Source organism: Apodemus sylvaticus, chromosome 2, assembly GCF_947179515.1.
Source record: "Apodemus sylvaticus chromosome 2, mApoSyl1.1, whole genome shotgun sequence".
Taxonomy (NCBI): domain Eukaryota; kingdom Metazoa; phylum Chordata; class Mammalia; order Rodentia; family Muridae; genus Apodemus; species Apodemus sylvaticus.
Genome location: NC_067473.1, coordinates 80,130,501 through 80,152,087, shown reverse-complemented (window position 1 = coordinate 80,152,087; position 21,587 = coordinate 80,130,501). Strand labels below are relative to the sequence as shown.

At 51.3% G+C, this 21,587-nt stretch overlaps 1 protein-coding gene across 4 annotated transcripts in view; it reads left to right on the top strand.

The window, feature by feature from the left end:
• Crhr2 (corticotropin releasing hormone receptor 2) overlaps window positions 1-21,587 on the top strand; it is a 43,156-nt gene that overhangs the window by 9,695 nt on the left and 11,874 nt on the right. The window contains exons 1-4 of one of the 4 annotated variants that reach the window (XM_052172544.1): window positions 5,701-5,803; window positions 5,927-6,052; window positions 19,682-19,767; window positions 21,218-21,324. In XM_052172544.1, the coding sequence (XP_052028504.1) occupies window positions 5,701-5,803; window positions 5,927-6,052; window positions 19,682-19,767; window positions 21,218-21,324 (422 nt within the window). Of the gene's footprint in view, window positions 1-5,700; window positions 5,804-5,926; window positions 6,053-19,681; window positions 19,768-21,214; window positions 21,325-21,587 lie in introns of those variants that run through there. The other 3 variants (XM_052172543.1, XM_052172541.1, XM_052172540.1) reach the window with 3 other exon arrangements.

Here is a 21,587-nt window from a genome sequence, read left to right as displayed (position 1 = left end):
CTGGTTGCCGTGGCTACAGGCATCACCCCAGTATGGTCCTGTGAAACAGCAGCCAGGCTCTGGGCGCTGACCCTCTGAGGTTACCAGAAGCTGACTCACACAGTGAGGGGAAGTGCTGCCGAACCCTGAACCCCAAACCCCAAGTTGACAGCTCTAGGGAGACATTCCTAGGGCCCCACCCTCTCTCCCACACTTCCAAAGGGCTGGTCCACAGAAACAGCATGGAAAGAGGACTTGGGAGGGTGAGGGTGTCCTGTGACTCAGAGCCTGCCAGGACTCAAGGGGACAGGAGTGCTGGCCAGCCCTGGTCATCCAAACACAACCCAAGGCAGGCATAAAGGAGTTAAATCCCACCGCCTGCACCTCTGCTGTGGGGCTGTCCAGAACTCAGCTCTCAGAGTCGACCAATCTTGTCCCAGCTCCTCCATGTAGCAGCTGAGGGGCTTTGGATAAGATACCTGTCTATGTGAGTTTCCTAGACTACTGTGACAAAGCACTAGTCTTGGGTGGCTTAATAGATCCAAACTCATCTTCTCCCTATTCTGGAGTCTGGAAGGGCATGGCCAAGGGTTGACTGGGGTTGGTTATTCCAAGGCCTCTCTCTGGCCTTTCCTGTCCTCAGGTCTTCCCTCTGAGAGGGTCTGTCCCACCTCCTCTTGTTGGAAGGCTGCTCATGCTATGGTCTGGGTCTGCTGGACAAATTACAGTCACAATATTTGAATCACCTCTGTAAATACTCCAGACCCAATTAAGACCACATTCTAAAGTATTTGGATTTTGCCATTACAGTGTGAGAATTTGGAGGGGCAGCGCTCAGTCTGTGTCTCTGTTTATTCAGCCATTAGCATTAGGGATAGTTTAAGTCTATCTAAGAGGCACACTTAGGCAGAGGGGACAGACAGCATGGGCCATGCCGAGCAGACATAGACAGAACGAGAGGCCCTTTGCTTCAGGAGTGCCATTCTGTCCTGAACTTTGTCATCAGAGGAAACACTGCTGTTCAAGGATACCCTGGCCTCTCCCTGCTCTCCCTGTCCAGCTCTGTTTGAAAGGTGCCACAGATGCCCCATCCCCAACCTGAATTGGGGGAGAAGGTCCTCCTCTTGGGCACCAGTCCTCCCTGCCTAATTTTTAAGGCCTCTGACTGCTGACAAAATGTACCTGTACTTTTTATACAAAATTTGATTGAAAAAATCTTTTTGATTCATCAGATAAACGCTCATCTCACAACACAACAGTTTCGACAGTGCCTTATGTCCCTTAGGAGCTCAAAGTCCAAACAGCCTCACCTTGCTTATTTATTTATTTGTTTGTTTGTTTGTTTGCTGAGATCTTTTGGCTTCTCATTTTATTTTGTTTTCACCAGAAGCGAGCTGTGATTGTGGCCACAGCTTTCTAACCTGTGCTTCTCTAATAATTGAGAGTGAATGTTTCCTTGTGTCATTAAATATTCATCCAGCGTGCCGCTGGTGTTGCTGCCACGCAGCCACTGTGAGGACACATCATCCCTCATTAGCCACGGCCCTGGGGTGGACACAGGACCTGTTAGGATGCCTGCTGGGCTGCAGAAACTGCTTCCATAGTCCCCACATGGGCACGGTCTCTTCTCTTGTGTCCACTAGTTAGGAGAATGTGGACTGACTGAACGGGGCAAAACAAAGCAAAAGCACGCTCAGTGTCATTTTCAGAGAACCTTAGGTGTGGAAAACTGAAAAAAAGAAAAAAGAGTGGGAGAGTGAGAAATGCAACATTTAAGACGGCACCTCCTCTGGGAAGACGCACGTGTGGATAAATATCAGCACTGCCGCTAAAATCTGTTCAGATCGGATGGCCAGCTCACTATGGTCCCTGCTATACAAAAACCTCCATTAAAGAAAAGACTATAAAAAATAAAGTTAGGGTGTGTGTATGTGGGCTGATGATGACAAGGGACTCTAAATCAAAGACTGTGACCAATTGTGCAGTATGCCCCTGTGGTCCAGATAAGTGAAAAAAATCCACATAGTCAGGAGAGCAATTATAACTTCCAGCAAGCCTTTAATGAAATATTCTATTTTATTCATCACACATGCATTTACATATATTTGAAAAATGCTGGGGAAATATTGGGAGGCACATCATTTATTCTATTCAGAGACTGATATAAGGGTCCAAAAGCATCCAAGGAATCTTTTAAGTAACTTTCCAGTCCAAGATGCATGGATGCTCATACAAAAAGACACTCATGTGTGCACACACAGTTAGAGGGGCATACTACTGTCAGTTAGAGGGGCAAGGAGTCTGCCAGGGAGACAGAACCCTGGGTTTTCCTCAGCCCTATGGCTAGGGAACTTGTTTGGGTTTTTCGGGTTTTGGTTTTGGTTTTTCCCACGTGATGGATACCATCTCTGGAACATTCTAATGGGTGTTGGGGACTCTGGGGAAGGTTAATGAACAGGTTTTCCCACCCATGGAGCCTCGGGTAGGGACAGTTGGCTAAGTTCATGTCTGTAGAGCTTTGGTGAGACCTAGAGCAGCCCCTATAAATAGGGAAGCATCTTGAGCAGTTGTGGCAGAAGAGGTTAGACCACAGCTGCATGCTTGCAGGAAGGGAAAAGAGGTTGCGGGACATTCTAAATGGTGGGCAAAGCATGGTTGAAACCCAGAGGGCTCAACCAGCAACAGAATAAAGATAGGGATGGGTTCACCAAGTGTCTTCTTTATAGCTCCAAAGACACTAGCTCCACCCTGGAGAGTATGTGGAGCTATTCATGGACGTGAGATGACATGACCACAATCAGAAAGTCTTCTCATCTTCCCTGTGAAGGAAATGGGAGGCCAGCTGAGGCCCTGCAGAGTTGAGTACAGCTGCGTGGCTGGGACAGGGAACTGGCTCTTCCTCCTCTGCATCCTCCTGCCCATCCGTACAGTGCATGTGTCGGGTGGGATTCTCACTACAGGTCCTCACTACCTGGTCCCACAGTGTGGATTCATTGTTGAGCCTCAGGACACCATGTCACCTCCTCTGTTCTTAGGCAGAGTTGGGGGAGACATGGCCTGGAGCATTCCTCAATGTCATAGTTTAAGAGAGATGCACCATGCCTCACTATAACTTCCAGAAGAAGATCTCATTGCTTGTCCCCAGCCATCCCTGAACAGACTTCCTGTCTGCACTGTGTTATGGAGGATAGATGCTCACTGAAGCACTGGCTGTCCCTATAAACTTTGTCCACTGGACACTTGCATAGCAGAGCTGTAGCTGAGAGGTGCATAGTTTTGTCTGAGCGTGGCACTCTGACAGTGGAGTCTCTGCGGTGCTCTGTAGGTCTGTTTAATGTGCCTGTGCAGTGGATGTTTCTAAGCGGGCCTGACACGACTCATCACCACCACAGCTGTATCAGTGGTGGCCTGAGAAGAGACTCTGAGTAACAGAAATGCATTCCTCACCCAGGCTCCTCATGGCAACAGGGCACTCCCTGGCTCCTGACGCACCTCTCGGAACCCGCTCTCCGATGTTCCTGGCCCCATCTGTCTGCAATGCACATACTTTCCAGATCCTTGTCCTTCATGCCTAGCCTGGGTCTGGGATAGGATGACTGAAAGCCCCAGAACCTATGTCCCTCTTACCTTTTCCTCTTTACTAAACAAACAGCCTTCACCTTGCTTATATAGAGCTGGATCTAATCTAAGGAAAGTGCTCCTTTAAATTTCTTCTTCATTTACCCATTAGCCAGCATGAAAGTGAGCTGTGAAGCCAGTTGCTTTCCCTATGTAACATCTCGAATCGTGTGTCACGTGTGCCTGTATATATGAGATTATGAAGAATTGGTGCCATATCCTGGGGTCCTAGAGATCTTAGGCATTCATACATTGTGGGTGCACAGTAGCTTTTGGTCCTGACAGTGAACTGGTCATGTTCCAGAGGAAAATCTGTTAAGAAGCAAGTCACCCAGACAGATCCCTATTTTGTAAAAATCTGCATGTAAAGGGGCAGGTCACCAGGCTCGCCGGCTCACCGTTCCCTTACTACTCACCGCCCCCTTACTATGGGATGTGTCTTCTGAGCCAGAGCTCTGATCAGGAATGAAGTCACCCTTTGAGCTTGACTTGGTTTCCTTCTTCTCTGCTATGACAGCATATGAAGGGCCATCCTTTGCTAGTGAAGGAGGCAACATCTCCGTGAAGGACTGATGCAGCCAGTCACGCTCTGACCTAAGGCTCTGCCAAGGGCTGGACCAGGGCCTTAACTGTCCATTCAGGAGGCAGAGGACCGATCTATCTGGAACTCTGCAAGTCTCCCTTCCAGTTGGTAGATCCTGGAGAGAGTCCAGGACTCAGCCTGGTCTTACTGCTCGCTCACTCTTTCGCCCGCTCTGCTTGGGAGTGGCCGCATCTTTAATACAGAGGCTGGGAAGATTGCACTAAGGCAATGTCCTGCTCTTTGCCTTTCTCCATCTGGAGCACTGGCCTCTTCAGGGTGGGTTTGGCCTTCGCTAGAACCTGGTCCCCGATGGACGATGCGGGGGTTGGAGGGGACAGGACTGGTTCTAGAGCCTCTTACACCATAGATGCTCTGGACTGGGGAGGAACTCAGAAAACATGCCACTGATAGAGAAAACCCAGCGAGACTCCTGCCTCAGGCAACATGACAGAAAGGAGAGGCACAGCAGAATCCAGGCAGAGAGACATCCTAGGCAGGTTCCTCAGCCCAGGCCCATCCACCTCACAGGCATGAGTTACAGGCCCACCCAGCACTCTGAGCTGGTAAGGTCCATTCAACTAACCCCGGGGCAAGCGTCACGGGGGGTGGGGTAGGGGTGGGGCATCTCTACAGGGATGCTCACTCCTCCATTCCTGCTGGTGGGGGACACTGACTCTGCTCCCCTCCTCAGACGGCCCTACAGAAGCCAGGAGAAAGAGATTCGTTTTCACCTCTCACTCTTTCGGGTGCCCAGGACACTAAAACCTTCAAATCTTCCAGCTCATTTTAATTAATTTCTTCCTAGATATCCTCATCTCGCCACAGGTGGCAAATCTGCCAGTGTGAAATCTGGTGTTGTCACCGGTTCCTGGCTCCTGCTGAGAGCCATCTTCCCTACTCCATATTTTCTCCATCTCTGTTAGACCCTCTCTGGTGACCTCTCTGCAACCCTCCGGGGCCCCTTCAACCCATTTCTTTCCCTAGGGCACAAATCTGCTGCTGGGCTGACTAGTTGCCCCTATCTATCTCTAACGTCCTCCTTTGGGAGAGTACATTTCTAAGTCGAGAGCAAACCAACTTTGGCTGGCGATAGGTGCAGGAGAGTGGCGTGGATCTCCTGAAGCCCCGAGGCCTGCGACCCTCGATCCTCTGGGGGGTTATTCGGCCTCCCCCAGACCCGTTTATCGCCAGCTCTACGGCCATTCTAGATACTTATAGGATCGAGAGGGCACCGAGGGCCGCATGCCCGACGGGGCTGGAGGCAGAGCCCCGCCCCCGACGCCGCCATTGGTCGTGGTCGAGCAGGCGGCCCCTCAGCTCCGTGAACCCCGTGGCTTCTCTTGGCCAAGGTCCTGGACTCGATCGATCAATTGTGGGCCCCCGAAGCTGCCCGGCTGGCCCCGGGTGGGCGGGGAGGAACCTGGACGCTGCACTCTCTGGCCGCTCCGCGTCGCGCCCGCTCCTTCGCAGCCACGCGGGGCGCGCACTCCCACTCCCTCCGCGCGCGGCTCCGGGGCGCAATGGACGCGGCGCTGCTCCTCAGCCTGCTGGAGGCCAACTGCAGCCTGGCACTGGCCGAAGAGCTGCTCCTGGACGGCTGGGGAGCGCCCCCGGACCCCGAAGGTAGGCAGGAGATGAGAAACCGCACATGGGCTTGCTCTGCGGCGTTCTCCTAGCGCAGGTCTGAGTGGCACCCCGCGCCCGGGCCACCACTCTGAGCCTCTCTGCGCTTCCTCCTGTCTCCAGGTCCCTACTCCTACTGCAACACGACCTTGGACCAGATCGGGACCTGCTGGCCCCAGAGTGCGCCCGGAGCCCTAGTGGAGAGACCGTGCCCCGAGTACTTCAATGGGATCAAGTACAACACGACCCGTGAGTGCTCTCTTGTTTGTTGCCTGCTGGCCTTCCAGAAAGGCGGTTTAGGAAGAGGGGAGGGCACTGGATCCTGAATCGGACACCTACTGAGGGCCTCTGTACCCCGAAGCACTTACTTCAGGGACTCTGAAAATGTGGGGGCACATCTTCTGACCCTAACTCTATGGCACTTCTAACCCAGGTTAGGCAGTGGTTTGCCCAGAGTTCTCATGCCTGGAAAGAGCTGAACAAGAGAGTAGGAAATACTTCCTTCCCTTAGTGGCAAGCTCCCCCTGACTGTTTGATTAGGTGCCTGAAGTGATGTCTTCATTTCTGTTCATCCAATCCTCTAACATCTCTAAGGCGACACGGTATATGGATGCTAAGGCCCCAATCCTGTATCCACGTTGTGACTAAGGAGATCAGACCCTACTACTGGAGATGAGAGATCACGAGGGGATAGGATAACGAGATGAGCTCTTATATTGGGGAACATACTGAGCCTAGACTCCAGGAAGTCCTAGGAGATAGGGTATCATCTTTTTCCCTAACCCCTGGAACTTGCTCACTAGCCTGTGAATCTAGAGCCCTGGGCAGCATTATCTCTGTTCAGCCTCAGGTAACTTGTAGTTTTGGATGAGGTCCACACCTCCACCACCCAGGAAGAATAGCCTGCAGCTTCCTTCCTCCTGGCGAGCCCCGGGAGAACTACGCACTACAGGAAAAAGGAGAGGGAAGCAGGGGGTAGGGTGGAGAGACATTCAGTCTGGGGTTTGTGTCAATATACACCTGTCAATATAAATGGAGCCAGGGCATGGGAGCCAGGACAAAGCTCTGTGAGGTTGTGGGTAGCAAGGGCTCTCCCACCGGACACCCTCACCTGTCCGGCTAGCCCTACATGCTGATGAGACACTGTGGCGACCTGTTTGTCTCCAGCCCTTAGCAGCAGTGTCTGAACTGTGATCTTTCTGCTTCATCAACACATACACATGCATGTCCCAGCTCTCCGAAGGCAAGGAGGCCTTCCTTCACCTTATAGGTGCTGAAAGCAAGGCAACAGTGCCTGCCCTTGGGCCAGGTTATGCTCCCTGGGCTCAAGGAGCAGCCCACTCTGGAAAATCTAGGACTGGATGTTTCTAACAAAAAGAAAAATCTATCGAGATAGCAGAACCACTGATGATGGTTTCCCCCGTCACCTGAGAAATGCCTGCTAAGCGTGCTTAAAACAGAGCTCACTGAGAGGTGGTGGGGATCCCGACCCGGGAGGTATGCAAGAAATGCCTTCGCGATCCCTCCCAGGAGTAACTCAGGTACCGAGTTAGAAATACCGAGGCTAAGGGCCATGCGGGGCAGAGGGGAATGACTGCGCCTGAGGACGCTCAGAGCGAGCTCTTAGCCTGTCTCCTCCAACCAGCCTGAAACTCCACCTGCCAGGCTAGGGCCTGACTCTCTCTTTCAGAGCAGAGCCCAGCAAAACGTCATACAACCAATTGCTGAACCCCTACTACACTCCGGTCACAGCAACTGTACTGTATTGAGGCTGCCCTTGCATTTGCAGTAGACAGAAGAGTACCCAGTGAGTGCCCCGCTTCAGGAAAGTCAGGGGGGTTATGGGAAGAAAGAGAGGGAGGGATATCACACACCAGACCCCTCCTATCAAATCAAAGGAGAAACTGAAAAAAAAAAAAAACGGTCAGGATGCCACTGACGTTGGTAAATGTGGTGGCAATCAATTAGCCCTTGGTGTCTAATGAACAATTTTCTTCATTTGGACCAAAGTGCTGCCTGTACCTTCGCTCCTGGGGAACACTGAGCTGGGGGTGGGGTGCTGGCTCAGAGAGATACCTGGAGCAGGGAGGGTGCAGTTGGTCAGCCCTGGCTGAAATAGGGCTCCTGGCAACAGTGCAAATACCTGAGAGCTCTCCTACCTCAGCCCGGCAGCACCTCTGCTGCCTTCAGCTGGCCTTTCCCTTGGGTTCCTTCTTTAAAGAGAGACACCACTCAGTGAGAAGCCTGAGGGAAGAGTTCCCTAATCTCATCACGTTACAGGCGCCACTTTCCCCTCTCCAGTTCCCGGCTTCTCAGAAGGCAGATAGTGCTTGAGGATGGGAAATGCTCTGTGGGGATCGCAGTGCCTGCAGAGGGGCTTGTGGCCTGTTAACTTCCGCTGAGCACAGAAGACCTGGCACAGAACCTCTAGTGCTAATCGCTGCCAGGTGCCAGAGTCATCAGGAGAGCCTAGTACCCACAATTCCACTCCACTCCCTAAAGACCCACACTCTTTTCAGACCCTGGTTTGCAGAGCTCAGGGCTGGAGCACGGCTACCTAGCTAGCTCTTATGTACCAGGCCAGGCAGGAAGCCATGATCCTTGTGCACCAACCTCAAGGCAACTCCACATCTAGGAGAGTTCAGTTTGCAAGGAGGCTCTGAGAAGGCTCAAGCCTCCAAATCTGGAGGGCAGGTGAGGACTTGGTCCTCTGAGCTGCGCTTATGAGGCAGGCTTGGTTCAGCAGGTGGGTATATGACAGGTAGATGAAGGCGTTCCAGTCCAGAAAGAACCATAGGAGGCCTGTGGATGGGCTGTGCTTAGAGCCTGGGAACTATGGAGTGTTGTAGAATATAATAGGACAAAAGTTAATAAGGTCAGAGAGGGGCATGGAGGACTGGAGAGTCTCAGAACTGCAAAGGGCTTTATTGTAGCTATAGTGGGGACCTCGAGCAAGGTTGTGAATAAAGAGGAGCTAAATTGGGGTCCTCTTGGTCTCGGAGTAGGGGGCATGGAGGAGGAGTAGGAACACTGTGATAGCCCTTCAGTGGAAAAGATGCTTTGGGAGCCGAGGAGGGTTTCCATGTAAGTGGCCTCAGATTCTGGAATTAACAGAGAGGGAGAGGAAATGGCAAAGGAGCAGGAATTGCAGAAAATGGGGGAGGGGTTATCCTGGCTTTGAGGCATTAAGGGGACCTTTAAGGAGAGGCATCCAAGAAGCAGCTGTCAGGGTAGCAACAGCCCAGGAGAACCCCAGGGCACCAGGGTGGAGGTGAGGTATGGGGCAGTTGTGGGAATGTGTGGGAGCAGGTGTCAGCACATCAGCGCTGCCACTGGTCTCCTGCATAGAGTGTCACCAGATGCCACAGCTAACAGTGGCCAAAGGCAAGGGACTCAGGCAGGGTCATGCACTGGAGTCCATGGCAGAACCACCTTAGAGCCTGTGTCCCCTCTACTGCCCCGAGCCATGGCACACCTGTCTCTCCAATTTACTTACCGTGTCTAGAGATGGAGACTTGGGGTTATCCTCATGCTACACACATGGAAACAGAGACTTGAAGACCTAAAGTAATGTGTCTCCTAAAGGAGCAAGGATCTTAAACCTACGCTTCCAGGAAATGGCTGCCTGGCTAATCAGAAGGCCTTTGTAGAAGGGGTCTTGGAGGGTTGGGTGTGGTGATGTGTGTTACTAATCCTAGCCCTTGGGAGACATAGGCAGACATATCTCTGAGTTAGAAGCCAGCGTGGTCTACACAGCATGTTCCAGATATGTCTCCCTAAAACAGGATATTGGAAAGAGGCTGGTGAGAAAGTCCAGTCAGCCCACAAACCTAGGGACCAGAGTTTGATCCATCGAACCCACATAAAGGTGGAAGAAGAGATCAGACTCCAGAGTTGTCCTCTGACTTCCACATGTGTGCTGCGGCCTGTGCACTCCTCACCATGCATGTGCATGTATGCAACACACACACATGAACACACATGTACACACACACACATGCACATACACATGCACACACACATGCGCACACACACATACACACACACACACCACACCACACATAATAACCATAAAATTAGGAAAAGGACATTGGACATAATGAAGCCTATTATTTCATACAATTAATATATACCAATTAAAAACAGGGGGTATGGAGAGCTTTTGGAGTCGCTGAATTAAGGAGCTGGATTTGGGGAACGTAGGACCCAGTGGGAAGAGCCCTGCTTTCCCCGGCTGGCAGATGCCACCGTCCCTGACCACCAGCTGGACAATGCCACTGCTGCTCAGTCTGGAGCTCAGCTGTGGTGGTCTCTGGAGGGAGGGACTTTGGTCTACTTTGCGGGCAGGCAGCCTGGTGAGTAGGGAACGTGGTGATTCCTGCTCGCTTGCTCAAGCTCCGACTGCCAGGAATCCTAAGACTCCAATGAGAGGTGGACTGGTCTCCCCTAGACTTTGCAAGCCTAGGTTCAAATCCTGGGCAGCTAAAACCAACTCGAGCATGTCCGTACATGGTATAGTCCAGGGTGAGGCCCCATCCTTCCTGGGTCTCAAGTTCCCACCTATAGGGAGAAAAGAAGTGGGTTTTCAGCAACAGCTTACTGGGGAGATGACACCTAAATTCATATTACTCCACCCCCCCATTCCCAGACCTCTCTGAGCCTGTGGCTCTTGACCCATATCTCCAAGTATTCTCCTTCATTTCCTCTTCTCCCCTCTTCTTTCCTTTCCCCTCCTTCAATCTCTTTGCCTTCTCTTTCCAACCCCTCCTCCTCCTCATTTCTTATCAATCCCTCCCTACCCCTGATCTCTCTGTCCACAGATGACTTGCGTCTTCCTGCTCTCCCTGTCCGGGCCCCTCCTTCCTTCTCAGCCATGGTCCTGTGGCTTCCTCTGAAGTCTCTCTACTTCCCCGGGATACAATGTAGCCCTTCTTCTTCCAGGAGCACTGGTCTCCACCCTGTTCTCCTGTCCCTGGCAAGAGGGAGCGATGGGGCCAATATGTACTGAGGAATTTGTAAGGCAGGGAGAGAGGGGACATCTGCTTTAACTAACCTAAGGAGAAGACTGAAGCCTTGCTTCCCAGAACCCCATTCTAAAATGGAAACACAACCTAAGTGACCCCCAGAGAGAGAAACCTCCCTCCAGGCTGTGTCCTTGGACAGGAATCCCCTCTTCAGCATCACGAGACAGAGGTGTCAAGAAAAGTTGCAAAGCCCTTGGCTTCAGGCCCCCTAGACTGCTTGTAAACCAAACCTGCACAGCCATCAGAGATTGGGATAAGGGGCATCCGTGCTCTGGGCCACGCCTAGCAGACTTCCTGAAGAGCCTCGACTTGTGGCGTTTGTTGAGGCTGCAGGTCTGGGGGTACAAGGCAGACCATAGTCTCTGGGGCAAGGAGTGACAAGCTGCCAAACCAGGAACTAGGCTGCCTCTGTCTTTGGGGACACATGGTCACCCCCAGACTCCTTCATTTTCCACAAGCAGGAAGTTCCCTATGTGTGAGGACTGTTTTCCTCCTGAAAGAGAGAGAGGGTGGGGTAGGTTCCCCCATCACATGAGCTGTGGAAACATAGTGGGGGAGGAGGGGAGAGAGAGCTGGTATGGAGACTCTGGACAGCAGTACCCACAACCGTTCATATGCCTCTAGGCACCTTGCCCTGCCACTCCAGGGAGGAAAAGACCAGCCACGCTCTAACATCCATTCACTTTGTGTGGAAGGATCCCGGAAGACACGGAAGTCTGTCCTGAGGTGAAAGCAATGATGGCTGCCAGAGCCAGTGGGAGGGTGGAGAGTAAGTTGGGCAGGCTTCCTGGAGGAAGGGTTTCGCTGGCGCTGGAAGAACTGAGGCAGTGATGTGTCATGTAGAGAGAGGGTGTGTGAGCAGGAAAGAGGAGGACCACGGGGGTGCTGATGGCCTTCATTCTTGCAAGACCCAAACATGCTGACTATCCACAGCCCTTCGGTGCAGGACTGGGAATTCTAGAAGGATGCTGCTGGATTGTCAGCATGTGTCATCTGAATCTTTGTCCAAGGTCCCTGGGAACCTTGGCTTGTCCTGTTCCTCTCCAGTTACCACTCCTTGTCTTCCCTCTAACTGCCACCAGCAACCGCAGAAGTCTGGAGCCCAGAAGTCCTCCCTAAGGGAGGACACCTACCCTCCAGCACCCCTAAGAGCCTGCTTCTAGCTCTTAGCAATCGAAGTCAGTCACTTGGTCCCTGCTGACCACCTCCAGCCACGCCCCACAGACAGAAAGGTGGTACCTCTGTAGTACTTGCGGAGGCAGGGAGATGCAAGGAGCCGGTTGAGGTGTAGGAGGCAGCCTCAGTGCAGGGCTAGGGTTCCCTGGTGATCGGCTGCCTCCTGACTTTTTGTCTTAGTTCTCTTTCTGTTATTCATTATATTGACTGTTATAATTTCATTAGCACACGCGCGCGTGCATGCGCGCGCGCGTGTGTATGTGCGTGCGCGTGCGCGTGTGTGTGTCTGTGTGTCTGTGTGTCTGTGTGTGTGTCTGTGTGTCTGTGTGTGTATGTGTGTGTGTGCCTGTGTATGTGTGTATCTGTCTGTCTGTGTGTCTGTGTGTGTCTGTCTGTGTATGTGTGTGTGTCTGTCTGTGTATGTGTGTGTCTGTATGTGTATGTGTATGTCTGTGTGTGTATCTGTGTGTATATGTGTGTGTATGTCTGTGTATGTGTGTGTGTGTCTGTGTGTGTATGTGTGTGTATGTGTATGTCTGTGTGTGTATCTGTGTGTATATGTGTGTGTATGTCTGTGTATGTGTGTGTGTGTCTGTGTGTGTATGTGTGTGTGTCTGTCTGTGCGTGTATGTCTGTGTATGTGTATGTGTCTGTCTGTGTATGTATGTCTGTGTATGTGTGTGTATGTGTGTGTCTGTCTGTGTGTGTATGTCTGTGTGTGTATGTCTGTGTATGTGTGTGTATGTGTGTGTGTCTGTGTGTGTATGTCTGTGTATGTGTGTTTGTATGTGTGTGTGTGTGTGTGTGTGAGAGAGAGAGAGAGAGAGAGAGAGATCGAGAGGAGGGAGGTGGGAGCACGTGCCATAGTGCACGTGTGGAGATCAGGGGACAACTTGATGGGTCAGTTCTTTGCATGGATTCCAGAGATCACGTCAGGTGTGCAGGCTGCCTGAGCGAGTGTCTTTATGCTCTGAGCTGTCTTCCTGCCCCAGTATGTTTTCATAAGCATATGCTAGTAGGCTTTTGCTGTTGTTCTTTGGAGGATATAAATAATTAGGTTCTGTTGTTGCCGTTCCTCCTCTCCGCTGCCCACTCTCCTTCCCCCAGCAACTCCTTCCCAATCCCACGTCGTAGCCATCCTTCCTTGGCTGCCCCAGCTCCCACACCTTCCTCAGCATCTCCTTCTCCTGCTCTCCCATATCACTTTACAGTCTGTGCGCACTCTCATAGTCTCTTATTCACACTCACACAAAAATTCACACTCACACAATAAAAAGGATCGAGTGTGACATTTTTGTCTTTCTGAGGCTGGCTTACCTTATTTAATACAATACTTTCCAGACCCATTCATTCTTCACTGAAGCTGGTTTCATTTCCTTGCTATTGTTGATACCGCATTCTTGGTTATCTTATCTGTGTGAAGAGAAAACACTGACTTCATGAAGTCATGTCAAAGTGGAGAAGGAACAGAGACTGTGTCTCCCTGAGTTCTGCAGGGAACGGTCATCGAGGGGCAGGAAGAGAGGGGAGCGGCAGTGATCTGGGGCCTGGAAGGAGGTGTAGCCCTGTCGTAGGCATGAGGGGGACACCTCACACCTCACACCACAGAGGCTTGTCATTCTGGGATGGGATGGTCTCTCTGCGCGTTATTTTGGATGGAAGCAAACTGTCCATCCCACCTGAGTGTGCCTGATGTCCAGAAGCTACTAGGAGGAGGCAGGCTTTCAAAAGGCTGCTCTGTGGTTGGAGCTGGGGCAGGGCCTTGCAGCCACAGGTCCACCTCAGCCATTACTTTGCAAGAGCCTTCGGTTGCGAATCAAGCCTAACTCTTAACATAATGACCACTCATCTTTCCCCTGGCAAGCATATCCACTACGTTGGGCCTCCATTTCCGTGCTTTAGGAGGGTCTCTTTTCCCTTTCATTTCGTGGTTCCAGAATAGCCTGTCGTTCGGGTTCCCAGCTCATGGCCTTTTAGTCCCTTCTCAGGTTAGCATCATGGCAGGCCAACGTCCTGGAACACAGGCCACTCAGCATTGCTAGGGGTGGCTGGAATGAGAAGCAGAGGCTAGGGCTCTCCGATAGGCTCCTCTCCTGAGGAAGCAGTGAAGTCCACGGTGAAGTGGGTCTCACTCACCCCTCCTCACCTTCATGGACCTGGTGTCACCACCATTAAATTTCTCAGTGTCCCCACAACTTAGTTTCCCTGTTGTCTCCTGTAAGTATAGGCGGCTGTCCCCACATTGCTCTCAGCATGGGATGGTAGAACATTATAAGTAAAAAGCCCCATGGAACTAGGAAGCTTTAGGTCCAGTGTAGACAGTTAAAATGCAGACAGTAGTGTCCACACAGCATAGCAGCAGCGGGCTGGGCATTCTCTGGCCCTAGGCGTCATAGGCAAATGACTGTAGTGAGGCCCTTTCCAACCCAGTGTCTGACTTAGGCACTGGCAGATACCCAGACCTTCAGTCTAACGACCTTCCTGACTAGAACAAGTGTGAACAAGAGAGAACATGCTCAGCTTCCCAGTCTCTCATCACCTAAGGGCTATGACAAGACCAAGCAAGATGTGCAAGGGGTCCAAGATCCAGTCCATTCTAACTGCGATGTAGCAGCATTGGGCTGTACAGGCCACTCTCTTGGGGAGGCACACCTCATCTGGGAGGCTCAGAGAACTTTCTGTTGGCATCATGACTAACTCACAACCACCCAGCTCTGGCTATGCCTCCCCAGTGGTCTCTTCAAATTTAGTCACACCATACATCACCATTTTCCCAGGCCAGGAAGTGAAGGCTAGGCCGGGAGAAGTTGGATAGACTTTCTTCTCCTCAGGCAAGAAAATGAGTCAGTCAAGGCCCAATATTTCAGTAAAGGAATGGTTTTACTGGGCTGGAGAGATGGCTCAGTGGTTAAGAGCACCGGTTGCTCGTCCAAAGGACCTGAGTTCAAATCCCAGCAACCACATGGTGGCTCACAACCATCTGTAATGGGATCTGATGCCCTCTTTCGGTGTGTGTGAAGACAACGGTGTACTCATATAATAAATAAATAAATTAAAATTTAAATAAAGTTAAAAAAAAAAGAAATGGTTTTACCTGGAGCAGATGGACTTCAGGCGATAGAGAGATTGGGGTGCGCTATGTGGTCCCTAAGGCATTTTCTTCTCGGAATGCGCTCACTAGGAGTCTTGCACCCTGCAGAGATGGCACAGTTGGTTGCAGGGAGCTTAGGTGCAGTGGGGAAAGCCCCGCCCCTTTCCGGACAACTGGTTCTGTGGCATCTCAGGAGGATGTGTTCCCCAGGGGAGGCCCAACCCTGGGGAACTTACTTTCCCTTTTTATCCCAAATAAACCAAAAGAGGTGAAGCTTTTTTCCCCTCTTAAATTCTCCAGGAGGTGCCCACTGACTCAGTTTCTAATGTGCTCCCCTCAGAGCAGCAAATACTGTGTCTGGAAAGGAAAAGACACTTCCACAAGGCTTGCCATTTGAGACTGATGTCCCCCCCCCCCCCACCCCAGGACAGAGCCTTGGATTTTAGCGACTGAAGTTCCAGCTGTGGGGTTGGCCTGTCATTGGATGTTTGAGAGATTTAGTTGCTGTGTGTGTGTTGCCTCCTATGTGTGTGCTGCTGTGGGGTGTGGTAGGGTTCCAGCATCTAAGGTTGCCAACTGTCCTTTTGGCTTGCGCTGAGTCTATCACACTTTGAGTTCCCCAGTAACCTAGGCAACATCAGCAGCCTCAGTCCATCCCTGTGTATTCAGCTCTGTTAAGCACTTAAGAAGGGACCAGATGAGAGGGAAGGAAATGCAGGCCTCATCTGGAGATCTCTGCCTGGAGATAAAGGTTCTCACTGTAGGCGGCCTGTGGGTTGGCTGAGAAAGAAGGGCCTTTTAAAACAGTCATCAGCAAGAGAACAATCCTAGCCCCGCATGGACCAGGATGAAGTGAACAGCTGGACCCTTGGGCTAACAGCCAGCAGCTGTGCAAACAGCTAGGGGAGCTGGCCTAGGAGCTCTCCAAGGTCTTCCCACCTACAGAGATGGTGATAGGCTTTGGTTTTGCTGTCCGTGGTGCTGAATGCTCCAAGCCACCGACTGACTTCGGTAAATGTCTAGCCTCGTTCTCCCTACCATCACCTGCCTTCCTTATAAGTCTTTCCAAATAGCCAGTGACAACACCTCTCCTCCTCCCAATACAACCTCACTCACTCTTTCTCCTACATCCAACCCGTCTCTTAAATTATTTCCCCAATAATTTGCTTTACACGGTCCCTATCTCATGAGTGAGAGCTTGAGAGATAAAGGTGGTAATAGAGTATTTAGAAGTAGGGATGCTTGGAACCATTCAGCAAGATGCAAAGGCCCACTTAGTAGACAGAGAGCCTACTGAAGACCACAACTGTATCATTGGGAAGCATTAGGAATGACTTTTTTTTTCTGAGAGGGGAAACCAAAGCAAAAGGGGAAAGACTTGGCCATGATCACCTAACCACCCAGAGACAAAATTAGAAATAGATGCTAGGCTCCCGTCTCCCAGTCAGGCTTCTAAACCACCCAGGGTGAGCCTCAGAACAAGAAACCATCGGCAAAGCTTTGGCACCTATACTGGGGACAGTCTGTTGCTCAATAGGCCAGTGCCACTCTGGGGATCCCCACCTGTAGCATCCAGACCCTAATGCCCCTGGAAGGACACACTGCACACCATCAACATTGATTCTCAGCTGGTGCACCTGTGTTGCTGTGGTAACAGATACCCACCGCACTATAGCCAGCTCCACAGTTCCGGCCTGGACATCTGAACTCAGACTGCGTGCGCCCATCCTCCTGTGGTTTAAGTGGGGTAGGGAGCAGGGATTCTCTGCTCTCCTGTCCAAGGCTGTGCCTGAGGGCTTGGTGCCCTCATTAGTTGTAGCAGACAGCTCCCTCAAAGATCAGACACATCTGTCTTCCAGTCTTCTGGTAGCCAGTGTTGATAGCCAGAAACTCATCCCCAGACAGCATCGGGCCCCAGAGGGAAATCCCCTTCACTCCCACATCCCAGACAATGATTTTAGAGATTTAGCAAATCTAAGTCAGTTCGATGCTGTCTGCATGTCCTCAAAGTCCTGCTCCTAAGGGGCACCCAGTCGCTCCGATACAAACTCTACTTGTCTGCCGCCAGGGAGCTTAAGTCCAGTAGCAAAGGAAAGGACTAGATTCAAAGTGACAGAGCCCACCCTGAATCATTGCAAATGCTCTAAAATAGATTTTTGTTTTTCAGACCACAGATTGTGTGACAATAATGGACCATGAAATCGATTTTGTGGGTCTTGACTAGCGTTTATATATGAAACAAATAGATACATTAGCTCAGAGTAGAGCGGCAAACATTACAGCTGTGGTCAAACTAAATTTTGCATTGTGAAACTGGATCCAAGCGCTCATGCACACACAAGCACGTGTGCTCACACAATAATACGAATATGTATGTGTTAATGGAGCCTGAGGGCAAGAAAAGGTGAAGAGCTGTGTTCCGAGAAGCGAGACTCTCTAGAAGAGACACTCAGAGGGAACGGGACGATGGCTTCAGTTCCACAGTGCTGAGCAGGCCCTGAGGAGGAGGGCATGAGGCTCGGCTGAGGGCGAACAGGAGTTTGTTGGAGGGCAGAGTGTCTCAGGGGCTGAAGCACCAATGACATAGGCATGTACTAGGCCCATTAGATTAGATGCCGGCTGTGGTTGGGGTGCTAGGCAACATGGGGTCCAGGGGTAGAGAAATCTTACTATCATGCCTAGGGAGTTGGACGTCAGTCTCGAGAGCAATAAAGAGACACTGTTCATCTTTTAAAGTATGCATGGCATTTAAACATGGCCAGGACCACCTTTCTTATCAACAAACAGTAAGGGAGGAGTCCCCTCAACATGCCAGGTAAGAAACGTCACAGGATAAAGGAACGGAAGTGTCTTAGGAGTCTGGCTTTTTCTACAGAGGGCATCATCCATTTCCCGTGAAAAGATTTTATTGTATCTTAGGAGTATTTTGCCTGCGTGTATATCATGCATGCTTTTGGTCCCCAGAGAGGTCAGAGCAAGGTTCTAGATCTCCCTGGAACCGGACTTAGGGTGGTTGTGGGCCATCATACGGGTATTAAACATAGAGACTGCAGTCCTCTGCAGTGCTCCTAACCACTGAGCCATCCCTCTCTCATTCTTTCTGATGGGGACTGAGCCCTGGAGGCGCTGGGGTCTCTTGTTGAGAGTAACAACCGTTCCAAGGCACCACTGGCTGATGAGTTGGGCCTGGTGCTGATGGCACTGGAGTCGAAGTTTTCCAAACCCTGAATCTGAGAACTCTATGCGTTCAGAGCACTAGATTAAAGAATAATTGAGCTAATAGAATCTCCCCCGTCGTTTCCTGCTCTTCGACAAGCACTCCTTAATAATCTCTTCTCTTTGAGCTCACTGTCAGCTCAATGGAAGTGAGTTTCTAAGTAACTTAATTTTTTTTTTCAGAACTCACTGCTTCCAAAAAAACAATCTAAAGTTTCCCCTCCGGCCCTATGACTCTGTGCTCTGAGCTATTTGTTTTAATTAGCTTTATATTGTATATTTAACATGAGCCACAATAGAAAACCCACGAACAGCTACCCATTAGCCAGTAAGTAGAGCCCTGGTACAAATCACCCCCTAACAATGGACCAATCGGAATTGTAATCAAAGGGGAGGTGAGCTCGCTGTGAGGCAGAGCAGAGACTGGTGAAAGGCTTTGGGGGATCTCAGGGAGAAGACACCCCCCCCCCCGCGCCTGGAGGGTGTTGGTGTGAGCTATGGAGAGAGCGGTTATGACCTCCAGGCTCATAGCTCAGGTTGAAAGCTGAGTCTGGATAGTTTTGGCCTTCATGTTTCACCCTTGATGAAGCCTCAGCTTCTGTTGACTGGACGTGGCTGCTCCAAAATATCCTGTTGGGCATCACATTCTGCTTTGGTGTGGACACTGGTTCTCCACACACATATACTATGATGCAGTGAGTGACCTGGCAGGCAGTCATAGTTCCCAGGCAGCATCCCCAAATGTCTGTATTACCACAGCCAGGTGGCCTACAGGTCAAAAACACAAAATGCAGAGCCACGCCTCGCCATCTTGGTGTTCTCCATTCTCCCAGTGCCTCAGTCTCCTCCCCTACAGGAAAGGGATCAGAACAAAGACTGAATGACAAGCGAATCTTGTCCATTAGACTCAGCGAGAAGAGCATCTGGTTGGCAAGCGCACGCCAGGTAAGTGGCAGCTAGTGTGGAACTGCAAACGCTGCTGTCGGCGCAGAGTATGAAGCACACTCGGAAAATGATGGAAGAAGGAACAGAAATTGTTTGTTGTGCTAAAAGCAGCCAATCTTCAGCCATAACCCAGGACTCACAATTGGGTCCAGTTTTGTAGCTGAGGAATAAAAGAAAGAAGTTGCACAAAGAACTAGTCAGAGAGCTTGTCTGAAATGGGTTTTAGCGCCTTTCAGCCGCTGCAGAAGATAAAGCCCTATGTGTAATTTTCATATAAATGACTCATATTAGCTTTCAGATACGCATTGTGTTTTCAGGTCCCGGGGAACTAAGGATTGTGGACCTTATCCTGCAGGTACCAGGTACCAGGGAGGGCTTTTGAGGCGTGAACGTGACCTGACTCTCAGTGGTTGGCATCTTCTCTAGGGAATGCCTACAGAGAGTGCCTGGAGAACGGGACCTGGGCCTCGAGGGTCAACTACTCAAACTGCGAACCTATTTTGGATGACAAGGTAAGTGGCCTGCGCCCGCCCCTCATACCCCTGCAAGTCCTCACAGCATTAGAACTCAGGCTGAGCACAAAGGACCTCATGGGCAACAGAGCCAGCCTTGGTGACACCCAGACCCCCTTCTCTGCATCTCCTACCCTCCAGAGAGTCTCCCTCCAAGAGAGCTTGGGCTGGTGGGGTGAAACAGAAAGGGCACCGTGAAGCCAGTGCTGCCTAATGCACTCTGTGAGCACGCTCTTTTCCCTTCTACGGAGCCCTGCTTCCCCATCTGAGAATTAGGCTTCTATCATCCCATGGAGAAACAAATACAGTCTCACCAAGACCATCCCAACAGGAAGCCGGGCCTGCCTGGGCCTTGCCACCCTGCACTGGCTCTTGATCTAGAAATGGATTCAGTACTGTCAAAGATCTAGCCTCCCTTTGCCCCTGGGCTTAGTACTGTGATCCAACCCAGGGCCTCATATATGCTAGGCAAACACTGTCCCTTCAGCTCCACCTCCAACAAGCTGGGCTTCATTGACGCAAAGTAGTATGTCCCAGCTCCATACCAAGGAAGCTCTCAGTTGGCCTGGAGCCCTTCCTCAAATGAAGTCCACGTGTAGAGGACAGAACAGTGGCCTCTTCTGAGAAGTGGAGTCACAAAATGCAAGCCCAGGGGTCCCAGAGACCTCTGGGGAGCATGAGGAGGGCTGTGCACCCTGCCTAGAGAGAAGCTTGCTCCCAGCAAGCCTCTGGCTTCCTCTACGATCTCCTGGCCCTCCCGGCAGAGACACAAGGTGGACTGACTTGCCTCCCTCTTGAGTATCATTCCTGTGTTCTACATCCTCATCGCCATGCTCAGGGACCAGTCCCAACCCACCCCTCCGGATCTCCGATGCGTCACTGCTTCTGAGGCAGGAGGGAAGGCTGGCCCCACAGTACACATCATAGCCAAGTACACAGTCATCTCACCATCAGTTACTCTGCCAGCAGAGGTCTGAGCAGAGGCTAAACCCAGACATGGCACTGTGGAGGATCGAGCTTTTAATCTGCATCTACAACCCTAGGGCATCTCAGAATCGCTCACGTCCAAACGTACCCCTAAAATGTATGCTAGGAGGTCTGGCTACAGTTTCTGTGAGTGTGCATGTGTGTTGTTGAGGATTAAACCCAGGACACTCACTGATCTGCAACTTCAACCTTATTTATTTATTTACTCATTTATTTACTTATTTATTTATAGGCATTAAGCTGTCCAGGTAGGTCCTCCTAATCTCAAGTAGCTGGATGGCAGTCTGTGCCTGCAGGCCTTAGCCATTTATAATAATAGAGTCACCAGCGGGAAGATCTAGATGCCTGAGGATACTTAGAGCCATTTTTGGTCCCAAGGTCAGGGCAGAAGCGGCTGGAGTGCCAGCCCCACTCCCACATAGCCATGTCTCTGTCTTCCCATACCTGTCTGTCTGTCCAGCAGAGGAAGTATGACCTGCATTACCGAATCGCCCTCATTGTCAACTACCTGGGCCACTGTGTTTCCGTGGTGGCTCTGGTGGCCGCTTTCCTGCTTTTCCTAGTGCTGCGGTGAGTCCCCCTCCACCCCGCTTTCTCCTTGTCTTCCTCTTTCCCAGTCATTGTCTCTTCCATCTGGGTCCTGGGAACAGTGTCCCGAAGCGGGTTTAGTCCAGGTCCTAGGGCCATGACCACCAGCCTGCCTGAAGGGGGCAGAGCAAGCCCAGCTGGGACCACCAGCGGGCCTGGGGCTCTGGTTCAGTCCCACCCTCATCCCAGGCAGTATTTTATCCTGCTGGGCCCCAGCCCAAGCCCCAGATGAACCCGGCTGACCC